Genomic DNA, 16,256 nt, shown 5'->3' with positions numbered 1-16,256 from the left:
TTAAAAATCAGTGATAAAAGCTGTGATACTGTGTACGGAAATCACAGGTTTGTGTTCTTTCTCAATGTCTTTGTTCTTAAACATCCATTTTTCTTCACATTATCTCCCCCTGACATTTCCCTGAAGTTTTGTCTGTGGGTACAAACACTTTATTTCATACTAAAGGACTATTTAGGATGTTTCTTTCTTTAGAACACCCTTTGGAATGACCTGTCCTGAATCACCTCTGCAAACTGCATTTTGTTCTCCTGGGATTTAGAGAACAGGGAGGATTCCTCTGTAAAGCCACAGAGGACATGAGTAAGTGCAGAGGTGCTCCCTGCAGCAGATTTCCAGAAATTTTGGGCCATGGATCCTTCCTAATTCCACACATTTTTCCCACAGCAACATTCCACCTTTTTGCCCAGGCTTCCAGCTGAAAAATAAATGGTCTGTGGAGTGGCACAGCTTTGCAGGCTGTTCCTGGGCCACAAACCACAGCTTGGCTGCTCCCCAGTGTTCCCAATTGTGCTGGGGTTGCCCTTAGCAGTGAATGGTTGGTTTATTCTTTCTACTCTTTTCAACCCATGGTTTGTTCCTTGCCAGTCAGAGCTGTGCTCTTCATCCTCCTTCCCTCACTAGCAAGAAGAGGAAATTCTTCCCCTCAGAGAAGAGCTTTCCTCCCTTCCCTCTTAATTCCAGGCACATTCACTTCAAATTCCCAAGGCAGTATACTGAAAATTTCCTCGAGTTAATCAGGCTCACAGATTTGCTTACTACAGAAAACTGGAAGATTCTGGTAAATAGTTGGAAAGAAAATGCTATAAAATCCCTGTATGTTAACAATAGGGATTAAAGACTAAATGTTTAAGTGGTGAAATGGTTTTCTGTGGGTTTCTTCCATGTCTGGTTTTCCTATGGATGCACATCAGTGCTGTGGTGTGGCTCTCTGGGTTGTTTGCTGCTGTATTTGAATATATATATATATATATATATATATATATATATGAAGATCCTGGAGAAGAGAAGCTTTGGGGTGACCTAATTGGGGTCTTCCAGTACCTGAAGGGATCCCACAGGAAAGATGGAGAGAAGCTTTTTGCAGGGGCCTGGAGGGACAGGACAAGGGGGAATGGTTTCAAACTGCAAGAGGAGAAGTTTAAGTGGGATATTGGGAAGGAATTCTTCCTGCAGGCCCTGTCACAGAGAAGCTGTGGCTGTCCCTGGATTCCTGGAAGTGTCCAAGGTCAGGTTGGATGGGGCTTGGAGCAAGCTGGGATAGTGGAAGGTGTCCCTGCCATGGCAGGGGTGGAACAAAATTATCTTTGAGGCCCATTCCAACACAAACCAGTCTGGGACTGTATGATAATAGATATAAAATTATAAAGAATCTCTTCCCTGTGGAATACCTCCCATGGGTTTTGGTGCTCTGTGCCTGGGCTGGATCCCACAAGGTGCTTTGTGCTCCTGGCCTATGGCCAGAAAAGCACTTATGTATGGTGACATTCCTGGTTCTGCTCATCTCAGTGATACTTCTTGCCTAAATACCTGACTGGGCCAGGGTCAGCCCCCTCAGGAGTTGGCAGGATAAAACTTTTAAGGGAATAATTAATGGAAATTAAGAAAAGCAAGATTTGTAGCTTAATAACAGCATTGTCTCCTGAGCTGGGGTGGAACAGAGGCACAGGGAGGTGTGTGAGCACTCGAGCTGCTGGACAGGAGAGCTTACAGTGCTGCCCAAAGGATTTAACCTGCTCAGAAAGCAGATCCTGGAGGTGCTGGGTACTGCCTGGGGCTGGAATGAACTCTGCCAGGTTATAGGAGTGCTGTGCTGCTCTGGATGCTGCTCAGTAACTCAGCTGTGTGTGAGTGCCAGAGCTCCAGGCACAGGCTGGGATTGTTGGGGTGTCCTGGGCAGGGCAACAAGCTGGGCTTGGATGACCCTTGTGGGTCCTTCTAGCTCAGGATCTTCTGTGACTTTCTGACCTGAGGCATTTTTTGAGGCCACAAGAGGCTGGCTGGAAGGAGCTGTTTGCTCTGCAGGTCGTGCTGTTGCTGTATCCATGCAGACAACGGGGCCATCACCTCCCAGACAAGCAGAGCAACTCTGCCATTAACCCAGCTCTGAACAGCACAAATTGGGCACAGCAGGGCCAGAGCCTCTGCTTTCATCTGAAGTATTCATGTGAATTTCTCTGCAAGTAAATGTCGCAGGCACTTGGCTAATTTAAGGCAAAAGAAGTGTATTCTAGTTCTTTTTCTGAACCAGCTGTGTGGTGAGGCAGATTTGAGATGGTGCAGGTGGCACAGCCCGGGTTCCAGAGCTGGAAGTGATGTCCTGACCCAAGGAGGGCTTGGGAAGGGCCAGTGACAAGGGCAGGTGCCCAGGCAGTGGGTGAAACCCTGAAGTGCTCACTTAGCTGTGAGCATCACTGATGTCATCAGTGGTGCACTGAGCTCCTACCGAAAAATCAGATGATAATAAAGACCAAGTTCTTGAAAGCACTGCTGTTATCTGCCTCCTGACTTCTGTGCAATTACTGGACATTCTCTTCTCCTTCCAGCTCAGACCAGATGTGGAAATACCTCTTTAAAATCCAGATTCAGAGATTAAAATCCAGCAGGGGCAGGTTCCAGTCTGTCATCTTCACCCTCAGAGTTTGCTGAATGCATCAGGCCATGCCTATTGAAGTTTTTTTCCCCCTAAATGACAGTTTATCTGAGCTGGGGGAATGAATGGATAACGTTACTATTTACATAAGCTCATTGTGATCTGTCTCAGTAATGTAATCAAATTAGGGTTAACTGCAGCTGGAGAATGCCAGCTTGTAAACTGTTTTTCAAAAAGAATCACATGGTGTTCCTTGACATGTTTAGTATACATTCAGGGGGCTCTGCAAAAATTCTAGCACATCCCAAACTGGTGTAACTGAGGCAGGATCCTGGTGCCACCAAATCCCTGAGCCCAGGGAAGGAAAGGCAGTGAAATCCCTCTCTGGCTGGGCAGATCCACCTCCAGCCCAGGGCCAAGGCACAGACTCTCCTGACGTGGCTGCTGCTGACATGTTGTCTTTCCCCTGGCTAAAATCAACAGATCAGTTGATAGAAAAAGCATGTGGCGTAAATTTTGAGCACATTTAGGAACATCTGTGCTAAGGGCAGGAGTGCAGCCCACTGCACACGTCGAGCTCTATATTTAGTCTCATGGCATTCACATGAGATGAAGCCCAGCCTGAGCTAAAATTATCCAATGAGCAGATTTTCAAAGTATCTTCTGTTATTCTTCTTAATAAACATCACATCTGGGGCTTGCTTTGCCCAGTCCTGCCTCTCCCCTCTAACCAGGATCTGCCATGGATATCCCGGTGTTGCATCACCCCCTTCCCATGTGCTGTGGAGAGTGGAATCCTGGGATGGGCTCTGCTCCAGGGCACCTGGTGTGGCTGTTGGCTTGCTGTCTGGTGACACAGGTGTGGTCAGACAGTTTTTTATTTCACACTGGGAATGCAGCAGGACAGTTCTGAGGTTCCCTCCAGCTCCCAGGAAGGTTTCTGAAGGCTCATTCGGAGCCCTGGCTGGACAAGGGGAGGTTTGGAATTCTGGCCTCTGCTCCTCCACAGACACGCCACCAGTGCCAACACCATCCCAAGCTGCCAACCTGCTCAGCTGGAGTGGGAAAATGGGACATTCAGGACATTGGGCTGTGGGATGTGTCCAAGCCAATGCAAGTCTGTGGTAGAGCTCGGCCCACAATAACATCTTAGACATGGCTTTTTAAAATCAGGTTTAAAGAAAGGATGAAATATTTAACCGAAACCACTTCCTACTGTCCCACTACTGCTAAAACACCTTTTCACAAGTGGAATCACAGAATTGTTAAAGTTGGAAAAGACCTTTAAGATCATCTGGTCAGCACAGCACCACCACCATGTTCACCACTAATTGTTCTTGTTCTGATAGTTTGTGTGGAGATGGTTCCATTGAAATTACAATTCTATGTGATATTGAGGAGTTTTCCCTCCAGAAGTTCTGTAATAGGTGGGAACTCAAAAAAGATTTCACCAAATATCAAAACTCAGCCATTTTTAAATACTTCTGAACAAGCAGCAAGATCCTACAGAGGATTTTCTGCAAATTCAACATTTTTGAATATGGATGAAATATTTTCACAGAAATTCTGTTCTCTAAGAACTTTGATATTCAGGATCTGCTATGAATTGAAAAAAAGGGGGGGGGGGGAAGGGTTTGAGAGAAGGAACTTGCCCCTTGAGCACAGCTCTGTCCAAACCAACAAAAGGAAGCTTGTGTTGGCATCTCGATTCTGACTCAGGAATTCCTGACTCTTAAGCCTGTTTATACAGGGCTCCACCACAGCCCAATTTGCACTTCATTGGAGTTTTCTTTCCCCTCCACGTTTATGGTGCTGCTGGACGGGTGGATTACCCACTCTGACTGCACACACTTCTCCAATTGTATCCAAAGACTTTTTGCATGTAATAATTACAGGGCAGCGCCTTCATTCGGAGGCAGCTGTGTCCCGTGGATGTTTTGGAGTAGTTTTGCATTTCTGCTTCAGCTCTGAAAGTTCCATGGCCTAATTCTCCAAAGCTTTTCGGGTTTGCTGCTTCCTGGTGAGTGCACTGGGAGCAGTCGGCATTCCCTGGAAGCTCGGTGACATCCAGGGCAGGCAGGATGGATGTTTGACTGCAGTCATTCATGGGGATGTCAGGGTGCTCCAGGCTAGGAACACAGAATTTTATGGCTCTGGGATTTGCCTCTTGATCCTCTTTGCTCTCAGCTACTTTGGAAACCACAGTTTCAACGTCCATTAGAGCTGGTGTAAAGCATGGAATGGTTTGGGGTTCTTCCCATGGAAACACAGCCCCTTGTTAGTGCAGCTGAGCTGGAGATTTGGCAGCAGGCTGGAAATTTGTAAATCAGACGATCTCACCTGGGCATGGCCAAAGGAAGCCCAGAGCTTCGTGCCAAACCCTCAGCTGCTAAAATGCAATAGAGTCTTCCCTTCCCTTCCCTTCCCTTCCCTTCCCTTCCCTTCCCTTCCCTTCCCTTCCCTTCCCTTCCCTTCCCTTCCCTTCCCTTCCCTTCCCTTCCCTTCCCTTCCCTTCCCTTCCCTTCCCTTCCCTTCCCTTCCCTTCCCTTCCCTTCCCTTCCCTTCCCTTCCCTTCCCTTCCCTTCCCTTCCCTTCCCTTCCCTTCCCTTCCCTTCCCTTCCCTTCCCCTCCCCTCCCCTCCCCTCCCCTCCCCATTGTAAGCTGCATTTCCTTGCACATTCATCTCTGTTCCTTGGAGGTTTTTCCTGCTCTTTGGCAGCCAAATCCCCTCTCCCGGGTCGGGGGAGCCCTGTCCCACCCTGCCCTTGGGTGTCTGTTTGACCTCAGCCATCCCAGATCCTGCAGAGCGCTGGGAGCCGCTGGAATTCGCGGCCAGGGCCGCTCGATCAGGTCTGTTCCCGGTGTGTTTACCCTGGTGGGGTATCCAGGGTGATGCAAAGTTGAGGTACTTGACCTCCCCGAATGCCTGCTGACCTGGAGCTAATCTGAGGTGGAGCACGGCAGCGATTTAATGACTTGTTCCACCACACCTCGGCTGGAGGGGGAATTAAAGAGTTCCCAGCACAGCTGCCGGGAGCGCTGGGGGGCCAGAGCATCCCGGGATCTGTCCCTGGAAAGCCTGTGGGTGCCTGCTCCCTTGGTGCCCGTGTTGTCCACACCTGCCTTGTGGGATAGAAACCTGTCCTTGTCTGCCAAACTTAAGGGAATTATTCACAGAAGCAACAGAAAACCTTAAAATATAAATATCAGTTGTGGTGAAAACCCCCCATAGAATTTCCAAAACATCCTGGTGCAGTTGAGAGTTTTGGCCATTATTATCAATAATACAATATTTATTCATTCTCCTCCTCATGATCATAATGACAGCAATATTAATCTCTATTCTTTTATAACATTCTTAGTTCCAAATCAACTCAAGTTTTGTTTCTATTCTGTTTTTTCCTTAGCAAATACTGACTGATCCCGAGGTGACCTCCCAGGAGGGCAATATAAAAAAGGTAGGACATGGCTCAATCTTCTGGGAGTTGTTTTATTCCCTGGCTTGGAAATACACCTGGCCACTTTTCCCTCACTTTTGAACCAAAGTGTTGATGGCAATAACGTCGTAAAAGTTTTCCGGTGTTTGCTGTTGCTTTTTTGGATTAAGTCTTGTGGTTCTGTTGGCATATTTTTCTGTCTTTTTGTGATTCCAGTCATTATGAAAGAGAAAATAATAGTTTGAGGTGTTCCTTGATTCAGCTACAACACAAACAGCTGCCAGGCCAAAGCAAAAAACCTCATTTACCTCTTTTCCAGTAAAAGAAAATGTTGGTCCTTTGTTAAAAGTGCTAAATTTTTGGAGGTCACTTCAGCATGTAAATGTGGCTTATGTAAAGTCCAAGGCAGAAGGAATAGGTCTGTGAAAGGATAAAATTCATCCCATGTGATGTATTAGTGGTACTTTTCATCACATCATGGGACTCGAACTGTAGCAGTGACCAGAGAAAATGTGTTCCACACTCAGCCCAGCTGCACAGATGTCTCCACTGGAGCTGGAAGGCAGCCTCAGCATGATGTACTTGGGCAGGCAGGCTGCTGTTTGGGTTGGGGTTACCCTCAGAAGCACTAAAATGAGATTTTGTTCCATGTGGATCTGTTGGTTAACAGCTTTGCTGATTCAAGTGTTACCAGTCGGGTTTGATTAGAGCCTCTCAATGGCTGTAGCTTGTGTGTCCTCACTGAAATAAGGAGCTGGTTGTGACTCCTTTCATGTGTTTTAATTGTCTTATAAAGGATGTTCACAGTCCTGTTCATGAAGTTTTTGAGAGTGGGGAATCTCAAAACCTTGCCCCAGCTGCCATTGCTGCTCATCCTTCAGGTGATGCTGCTTCTCCACTCTTGAAACTAAAAGGAATCCCTTGCTTCACTCTGCCAAACAGAGTGAAATGCAGTCCTTGGCAGGCTCCAGAGTCAGGCTGGGAAAAGGGGTTTAGACACATGTCCAGTATGGCCTGTTCTATTCCTGCCATGTTAAAAAATAAAAAATCAGGTTCAGCATCCTCTGAGTGTGCCGTGACCTCGCCAGAGATCTGTGGCAACAGGGCTGAACTTTTTACCTTGGGCACCCCCATAACTCATGGGGTGTCTGTCCCTGCCTCTGTGGGGTCCTTTTGTCTGGACAGACGTGGTGACAAGGTGGCAGGTTCTCATTATCCCCACGCACTTCCCACAAGGATGGAGGGAATTCTCCATGGCTCAGCTATTTCTTATTCAGTCTTTAATTACGATATCACAGATGAACTCTCCATCCCCACCTCAGGATTTGCATTACCCCAAAGAGAGCAGGAGTTGTGTGAAACAGGGAAACACAAAACTAGCACTTTTATATGTTCAATCCATGGGTTTATATTTAAACTTTGTGCTTTTATTCCAAGGGAGACTTTTACAAAAACTGTAGGTCTTTGAAAAATGCCATCCCTGTGCAGCAGGTATAAAACTGGACAATTGTGATATTTGACAAGGGGGGAAGGCCTGGCCTTCCACTTGTGTCTTTTAAATGCATTGTAGAGAAGCACTAGTGGGAGTTTATGAGGTGATAAATTTATTGAAGGATGGGCAGTAGGGTTTTACAGCTGGGGTAAAGGAGGTCAGAGCAGTAAGGTAAAGAGTTCAAGTCTAAACTTTATGGCTTGTGAAAAGACTACTGCGAGACAGCTTTTCAGTCAGGAGAAAATGAAAACTAAAGAATGAGAAATCACTCCGGACAATTTTTGTAGGATCTCTCAATTGTTTGGAAGTAGCACTCTGGCATTTGGCTCCAGTGGCACAAAACCCTCTCGGGAGTAGATTTCCTTTTCCAGCCTCTCTAAATCATTCAGTTGTCATATCCCTGAAGACACAATGGTTGAGATTTGACTTCAATTTATTCCTATTCCTTCAGAGATGAGTTGGTGGCGAGAAGGTGACTGAAGACAAATGTAACTGGAGTGGGTGGCCAGATTTAAACTGGGAGGGGGGGAAATCGAAGCTGCAGAGACCATAATTTCAGTGCCTCCTTTGACTGCTGCACCACAGGTTCAGAATTGGGCATTAACAAGAGCTAGAAAGAGAAAAAAAAAAGTCTGGAATGCAGAGAAAAATCTGTAAAACCAGGAAAAAGCAGGGAAGGGAAGGTGATGGCAGTGAGAGGTGTAGGGGGATATGCAGGAAGCAACCTCTGTTTAAAACTGACCTCAGAACTATCTCTGTTCTTAAGCTCTCGGGGAAAAAAACACTCTTTTACATAACTTTAATGAACTGAAAGGCAGGGAGAAGTCTGAAGATGCAGCACAGCAGAGCCTGCTTTGTAGTAGAATAAAACAGGCTGTTTTTTGACTTGGAGCACAAAGAGTATTTCCCAGCACATCCAGTATTTTTTGGTTCGTGTTACTGTTCTTTCTGCTGGAACCACTAACACCACAAAGCTGATTTCTTTGTTAGTGGTTGTCTGACAGGAAAAATTCAATGTCATTAAAGGACTCATATCCAGGATCATTTTCTGTATCTGTGCTGCTCCATGGATTGAAATATGGTGTATACCTAATACGCTTTTCTTGTATCACCTTTGCTTGTTGATATTTAGTTTAACTTGGACAAATACACACGAGCTCCTCATCCTGTTTGTTTAATTTTGAATCATCAGTAGTGGAAACAATATTAAAACAGGAAAGTCACTTACTTTAGTGATTTTAGTGAACTGAATGTGGACAGTCAGAGATAAAAAGATGAGTAATACTGTGGGTTTATTGTGTTCCGTTCCCAAATGTCTTTTCCCCAGCCCATGTTCCTGCACTCTGTTTATTTTGCTTAGAGAGCACCTCAGTGTCCTCTCCCCCTGAATTTTCCAAGCTTCTCCACTGCATTTAATAAATTGAACAAACACCTTGTTGTCATTGTCACCGTCCCCGTTGTCATTTTGCTTTAACTTTGAGCTGAAAGATTTCCACTTCCTCCAGCAGGAAGCAGGGCCTGTGCCCATTACACACCACCTTTTTTTTTTTTTTTAAATTTCCCAAATAGATGCATTTCTCTCCCCTCCAAGGGTCACTTTGGATGAGGGCTCCAGAATGCTGGGGAAGGATTCTCTGTGTGTGCAGAGCTCCCAGCCAAGCTCCCCAGGCCAGGCTATTTTTCTGACCGTGGTGACAAGGGACCTCAGGGACTTCTCTCTTCAGTAGACTCTCTATTTAGTTTCTGTTTACTTAGAGGGTATAGCCTGAGGGGCTACTGGAGAGAAAACATCTGTGGGAGATAATCTATAGAGTTATCTATCTATCACTCTTGTCGACCCTGTCTCCCCTGAGAGCAAGCTGAGAGACTTGTAATAAAAAGGCATCGCTGAAGAGGCTTTAGGGACAAATAAAGAGACATGTTAAGGGCCAGCTGAAAAAGGATAGAAGACATTATTAAAGCTCAATAGCCGTCTTATCAAAATCCAATAGGATAGGCATTTGGCAAAAGGCTTTAAATTTATTCTTTGACTTTCTGGAGAGCTTGAATTTATCCATTAACAAGAATGTGCTGCACAGGGAGCGGGAGATGCTATCGGCTTCAAAAGGGTTGGATTCAATTTGGTATTGTGCAAAACACAACAAAAACTGAAGACAAAACCAATTTTCCCCCCTCCTCTGGCTGGCCTCATTCTTACATTGCCAAATATTAGAAGCTGTAAATATAACGCTGATGAGGCTGTGTGGTAAAGGCAATTTAAGCAGCAAGCTTATTCTGTGCTCACAAATCACACAGATTTATTTTTAAAAATAAAGTGAATTTTAGAAAACTGGGTGTGATTGGAAATTTTGGCCTTTTAAAAAAGCATCAAGTAGCAAACAAGAAACCCAGGTACGAGGAAAGCTTTCAGCTCTAAAGCAAAAGCAAAACCCTGACGAGTGTTTTGCTGCTGCAGATGCGAAGCGGGATGGGGCCATAAATCTCCCCGGGTTTATTATTATATCCAAAATGCTACAGGTCACAGGAACCATCTGATACTTCAGGAGCACATTGTTCACGCGGGGATGATTGATTGATAATTATGATAATTTGCAAAATGATTATTTGGGTATTATGGCCGCGGCCTGTCCCGCCGGGTCGCTGTGAAGACATTTTCCATATCACGGGACCGTCAGGAATGGCCTCTGGCAAGGAGGGATTGGAGAGGTCCGGCCGGGCTCTCCCGGTGGGAACTGCGGGGCTGATGAATGATGACCCAGAGGAGTAAGAAATCAGACTTCAATAAGCAGCCAGGAAGGTGGTTAGGGAAGAGCAAGGAACTGCTCGCTGTCTTTTGTGCAGCAATTACCGGGCAGGCCGAGCCCGCAGGCCTGAGCGGGGCCTGGCAGCGCCGGGACAAAATTGGAGATTTGAACCCACAAACTGCACGAGCATTTCTGCATTTACAAATTGGAGATTTGAACCCACAAACTGCACGAGCATTTCTGCATTTACAAATTGGAGATTTGAACCCACAAACTGCACGAGCATTTCTGAGCTTAAAAACTGGAGATTTGAACCCACAAACTGCACGAGCATTTCTGAGCTTAAAAACTGGAGATTTGAACCCACAAACTGCACGAGCATTTCTGAGCTTAAAAATTGGAGATTTGAACCCACAAACTGCATGAGCGTTTCTGCATTACAAATTGCAGATCTGAACCCACAAACTGCATGCACATTTCTGCACTTAGAAATTGCAGATTTGAGCCCAGCCTGCTCCGAGGTTCTGCCTTTTCAGCACAAACTGCATGAGCATTTCTGAACTAAAAAAATTGCAGATTTGAACCCACAAACTGCATGAGTATTTCTGCACTTAGCAAATTGCAGATTTTAACCCAGCCTGCTCCAAGTTTGGCTTTGCAGCACAAACTGCACTCGAATTTCTGCACTTAGCAAATTGCAGATTTGAACCCGGCCTGCTCCAAGGTGTTCCCTTTGCAGCACAAACTGCACGCACATTTCTGCACTTACAATTTGCAGATTTGAATCTGTGTGCTCCAAGTTTGGCTTTGCAGCACAAACTGCACACGCATTCCTGCACTTAGCAGGGATAGATTATCCCCAGCTCGTGGAAGAGGTTCTAAAACTCTCAGGGAATATTTAAGCCCACAGGTTTGGGGGAATTTTCTTCACCTTTCTGCATATTGAAGAATCACTCCCCTCCAGTCTGTGCACAATCCTCATCCTGGCTGAGAATTTACACAGAACTGGGGGTTAAAGATGCTCCACAACCCTGAGGGATGGGGGAACAATCCAAGATTTGGGAGCTAAAACCTCATTCTCCAGGGCTGCTGCTTCACAGTTGCTATTTCAAAAAGAGCTTTAATTTGCTTGTTTTATAGGTTGTATCTTTATGAAATAAAGGTATATTTAGCGGCCACAAACACAGGCAGCTTTGAGTTGATTTTTATAATCTTTTCCTGAATAGACTTGCGTCATTCCAATAAAGCCCTGGACAAAAGAGTGGACAGTTGTCTGAGAGTCTTTTTTATAACATTTCTCTCTTTCTATTGTTAGAGAGCTGCTAATAAAAGAACCAGGAGTCCATTAATTCAGTGAATGAACATATAGTAAAGTCAGTTCCCTCTTGAGAACAATAATGTTGCGGTCAGCTTAGGTTTCCATGGAAACTAAGTACTTCTAAGAAGTTTGCATCCTTGATTTTGTTGAAATGAAGCATGTAAAGTAAAAAAAAGGTGTAAGGCTGGCATGGAAAAGTCGGCAAAGAAAGTGATGGTTAAATTATTTTGCAGGAATAACATCGTAAGTTGAATTTCTGTGATACAGATGTTTGGGCTGGGTTGTTTAGTGAGTGTGGGTATGAGAAATGACTGCATGAAGAGATCTCGGGGGGTTTTGAGCCCATAAATCAGGCCAAGTTAAGAGGACTTGCAGTGGTTCAGTTTGCTCTCTCCATATCTGCAGAGTGCTGAGGCAGCCCCAGGCACACGCACAGCACAAGGTGGAACAGTGGCTCTCCCAAGGCTCCCACAGCTGCAGGCTATGAAGTGGTTAATGCCAATTTCCCGTTTCTGTGTGGCAAATAATGTGGATTTTGGGTACAGTGTGAACACCTCACGCAGTTCTAAATAAGATCATTTTGTGTGTTAAGTTGGTTCTTCTTCTTCTTCTTCCTCTCTCTCTGGTGCACACCCCAGAGCTGTGATGTCGAGCTGTTCTCCAGCACTGATTTATAACCTGTGTCTGATTTCCCTGCATTGCTGGGGCTGAGGAGGTGTCCAAAATGTGCTGCCAAGCTGCTCACACACATGGCTCAGGTGACACACGGCTGCAGTGAGCAGCATCCCCTCAGATAAAAGTGTCCCTGAACTCCAGGCAGATTTAGAAGTCACCTTGTTGTCGTGATGCATCTCAAGCACAGGCACACAGGGCTGGGTTTGGGTTAGAAAATGCATTTCTGTGGAGGTGAGAAGGCAGGTGGCTGCTCCCTTGGCAAAATAAACGATTTAGAATCCTCCCTGTGAGGGTGGGGGGACCCTGGCACGGGCTGCCCAGAGCATTCCATGGTTCTGTGTCTGTCAGGGGGCAAAGGAGACTCATTAAGACATTTTGGTTGAGTAATCAGTTATGCTAATAACACGTGCAAATTCAAGATTCATAAACTGTTTTATAACCAAGAGTTTCCTAAATAATGTGAAGCCCTCATGTGCTGGTCCCTGCTCCCTTTGCTTGGGGCTTGTGGGGATGCCCACAAGCACACATTTAACAGTTTCAGCACAAGAGTTTCAACAAAAATTAACAGTTTCAGAACAAATTAAGAATTTGAACACAAATCAACGGTTTTAACGCTTCTCTCCCAATCCTCCTTTTTCTGTGTCTATAAAATTTGTTTCAGTGCTCCCCTGTTAAGAGGCACGTGCACTAATCATACATGAAATGCCAATACTCCACATTGGTGTTTGTCTGCTCCCATCAGATGTGTTTTTAATTGTTTGCATCAGGAGCACAGGCTCTGCTAACCAAAGTGAGGGGCTGGCATTTCCATCCCGCCAGTGAAACAATATTCTGGATGATTAGGAGGCATTACAGCCCCAGCTCAGTTTGAAAATGCCAGAATGCCCCAGAGATCCCCATGAATCTGCTGCCAGCCGGCCCCTGTCAGAGCTGAAGGCAGCACTGTCTGGAGCCCAAAATCAACTTCAGGAAGGTCATGTGAAAGAAAATCCTCAGTCATCAGGAAGCCCTTGGCCCCGTGGCCTTTCTGACATTTTCTGACAAACCTTAAATCACCAGAGTAGACAAAACATCACAAATTTTGGAATGATAGCCTGTGGGATTTGGGGGCTGTGTGGTAACTTGGAAGGTAACGCACACACAGCCCCCTCCCCTCCCTCTGCTCTGCAATTCCTCCTCGGATGCTGAGCTGAGTGTGCCATGAGGGTTTTGCTGGAATCAGGTTCTGGAATCAAGCGTGGATTCAGAACCACCTCTGGGCTGGGATGGGAGCTGATACAGCAGCAGAGGAGGGACCTGCCCTGCACCAGATACAGATTTTTACATGGAACAGGGAATATTCCTCAGTGTGGGAGGAGGGCTCAGTCCCAGGCCGGGCTCCTGTTCCAGTGGGGAATCTGGAACTGGGTTTTATTGTGTGGTTCCATACCTCAGAGAAGCCTGATGGTTCCATGAATATCACCTGGGCACCTGAGGGGTGTGTAGGGTTGGGTTAATCCCATTGGAAGGAGAATTTGGATCAGGTAGGAGCCTCCTGGAGCTGCCTGGATAAACAGGAAAACCTGGACAGCAGCTGGGGAGGGAGGAAAGGGGAGTGTGGGGATGAGGAACCACCAGAATTGTTACCCAACTCTTGAAACTGGATCCAGACCCGATGGTGCTGCTGAAAAAATGAAAGTCAGAACACAGAGAACTGGGTGCCAGACAACAATAATTAAATATAAATATGCATAGCATAAAAAAATAAAAAATGCTTTTTGGTTTGGGGTTTTTTTTCCCCATATTTTTCTTCTAGGAATAAATCATCGTGATGCAGAGCAGTGAAGGTGGGACTGTTGCAGGATATATTTTAAAGTATTTGGATTTTAGAATCTACAGGATTTCTATGAGATTATAAAATACATAGTCTGGGGAAACAAAGCAAAAACCCAAGCAAATTTATTTTTCACAGGACAGTTTGGGGAGAAAAATAAAAAAAAGTAATCACCAGAAGTCAGCTCCTCTGTGATGTTCAGTGGTGCCTTCCCTCTGGAAATTTCAGCAATGCCCTGTAAGCATGTATATAAATACATATAAAAATATAGATATAGTAATAATAGTAGCAGCAGGAGGAGTCCAAATTAAGTGCTTAAATCCTTTCTTGGCTAACCCAAGCAATTCATTTTTTTTATTGCTTTTTTCCCTTCCTTATTTTAGACTGTAACACAGAATATAGACCAGAAATACCAAAAGCTGTGGAATAGATTAGAAACTAATTTATAAACTTCAGAGGAAGTTTTCCTCCTGCTTAATGTTATAAGTAACTGAAATTAAGAAATCTTCTGTCATCTGGAGGCATTCCCTCTCCTAATGTTCCGGAGTTAGCTGATTATTTTAGGGATTTGTTGCCATGAATTCTGGCCTTGGGGAGGTGAATTTGCTACCCAGCATTTTTCCAGCTCATTAATAACTGCTGCAGAGATAGTTCTGCACTGCTGCTGTCAGGACATCTCAGCCCCTGCTTGGTGCAATAATTCCTTCTGTTCCAGAAGAATAAATTGCAAGTCCTAAAGGAACTGCTTCTCTGAGTTTCCACTGGAATTTCAGTCTTAAGCTTCAGCATGCCCCAGAATGATGGTTCTTCCTCACAGAAAGTCTGGGGAAACTCTGGAAATTTGTATCAGTGCTGCTGCCTCAAGGTAGTTTTTAGGACAGTGTTAAATTCTTCTTTCCTGAAATAATTCAATTTTAAAATGAGTCAGGAGGAATTTTCTTTTTTTTTTTTTTCAATGTTTGCCCTTCCAATTGCTTATATTTATATGTAAAACCTGGAAAGTCTTGACTTTCATTGTTCATCTCTTCCCTCAATACCTGGTTCAGTTTTTTCTGTAGTGCTGCCCAGAAATAAGCTGGATTTTTCTCCTGGTTATCTTGGCAAATCTAAGCAGTCTCTTGCTCAGCTCCTGCTACCATGAAATGGAGATTAATCACTTTCCTTGTCACAGGAGTCTTAAAAAAGGTGAATCCTGGAGAACTTCTGTGTTGGGGCCGGGGTTGCCATATAAATCCATCCACAGGAAAACCCCCTCAGCTCTGCCTGGGTTTGGGATGCCCCTTACATTGACCTCATGCCTTTTTTCTGGCTGCGTGTCTCTTTTCCCCCTAAATTCCTACTGGGAGCAGAGGAATCCTGGAAGGTTATTCCCCTGGTTTCCTGCAATGCCAAGCAGGAAGGATGTGCAGTTTTTCCTAAGGAGGTTGTGCTGTCCCTGAGTAAGATCCTTCCTCTCAGGCTTTGTGTCTGCTGATGACTCGAGCGTGTCCTCTGAGTTCCAGCAGCAATTTATTCCTGGCAGTTTGCATTTGCCAGTCCTTTTGCCAATAAAAGCTCTGGGTTGGAATAGTGTCCCACCCTCCATTCCAGGTCTGCTGCTCACCATATGCTCCTTTGCTCTTTGCTCTGATGGCCTTTCCTGCAGACCCCAGAGCATCCCCTGCTGAAAACAGCTACAAACTGGACACTCCTGGAGTAGGAAATGTGGGATTTAAATCACACTCGTTTTTCCAAGGCATTGCTGTATCAGAGATGTTCAGGCATCCAGCAAATCCCATTCTCATCCAGGAGCTGGCCTGGCTTTAGGCAAAACACTTCATGTCCAGCTGCTGTCCACACAGCCGAACGATCCATTTTGCTATTTAAAGTATTTAACTCCAATAAAGCAAGCCATAATGGTCAGTTGTGAACATTTCAATTATTATTATCCTGATAGCACGATTTTCTCAGAGTAACAGTCAGAAAAAATGAGATTTATTCTTTAATCCTGGTCCACATTACTGCTGGACCCAGAGCAAGACTTTAACCATCTGCAACATGAGTATTTGTGTTCTGGTGACTTCAAAGTGTTAGAGAGCAAAATACTCATGAAAGCAGAATACTCTGAGATGATTTTAAATGGTCCTTTTTGCTCCATTATAGGGAGGGTTGGCAAACGAGCAGCTGATGGATGTCAGGGTTTGCAGC

At 45.2% G+C, this 16,256-nt stretch overlaps 1 protein-coding gene across 1 annotated transcript in view; it reads left to right on the top strand.

Annotated features, from left to right (window-relative positions):
• Positions 1-16,256, top strand: part of PRDM16 (PR/SET domain 16) — a 190,621-nt gene that overhangs the window by 37,862 nt on the left and 136,503 nt on the right. Inside the window, exon 2 of the mRNA XM_062507508.1 lies at positions 5,998-6,048. Coding sequence (XP_062363492.1) covers positions 5,998-6,048 — 51 coding nt within the window. The remainder of the gene's footprint in view (positions 1-5,997; positions 6,049-16,256) is intronic.

The sequence above is a fragment of the Cinclus cinclus genome, chromosome 23 (assembly GCF_963662255.1).
Source record: "Cinclus cinclus chromosome 23, bCinCin1.1, whole genome shotgun sequence".
Classification (NCBI taxonomy): Eukaryota; Metazoa; Chordata; class Aves; order Passeriformes; family Cinclidae; genus Cinclus; species Cinclus cinclus.
This window is presented reverse-complemented; position numbering and strand designations above follow the sequence as displayed.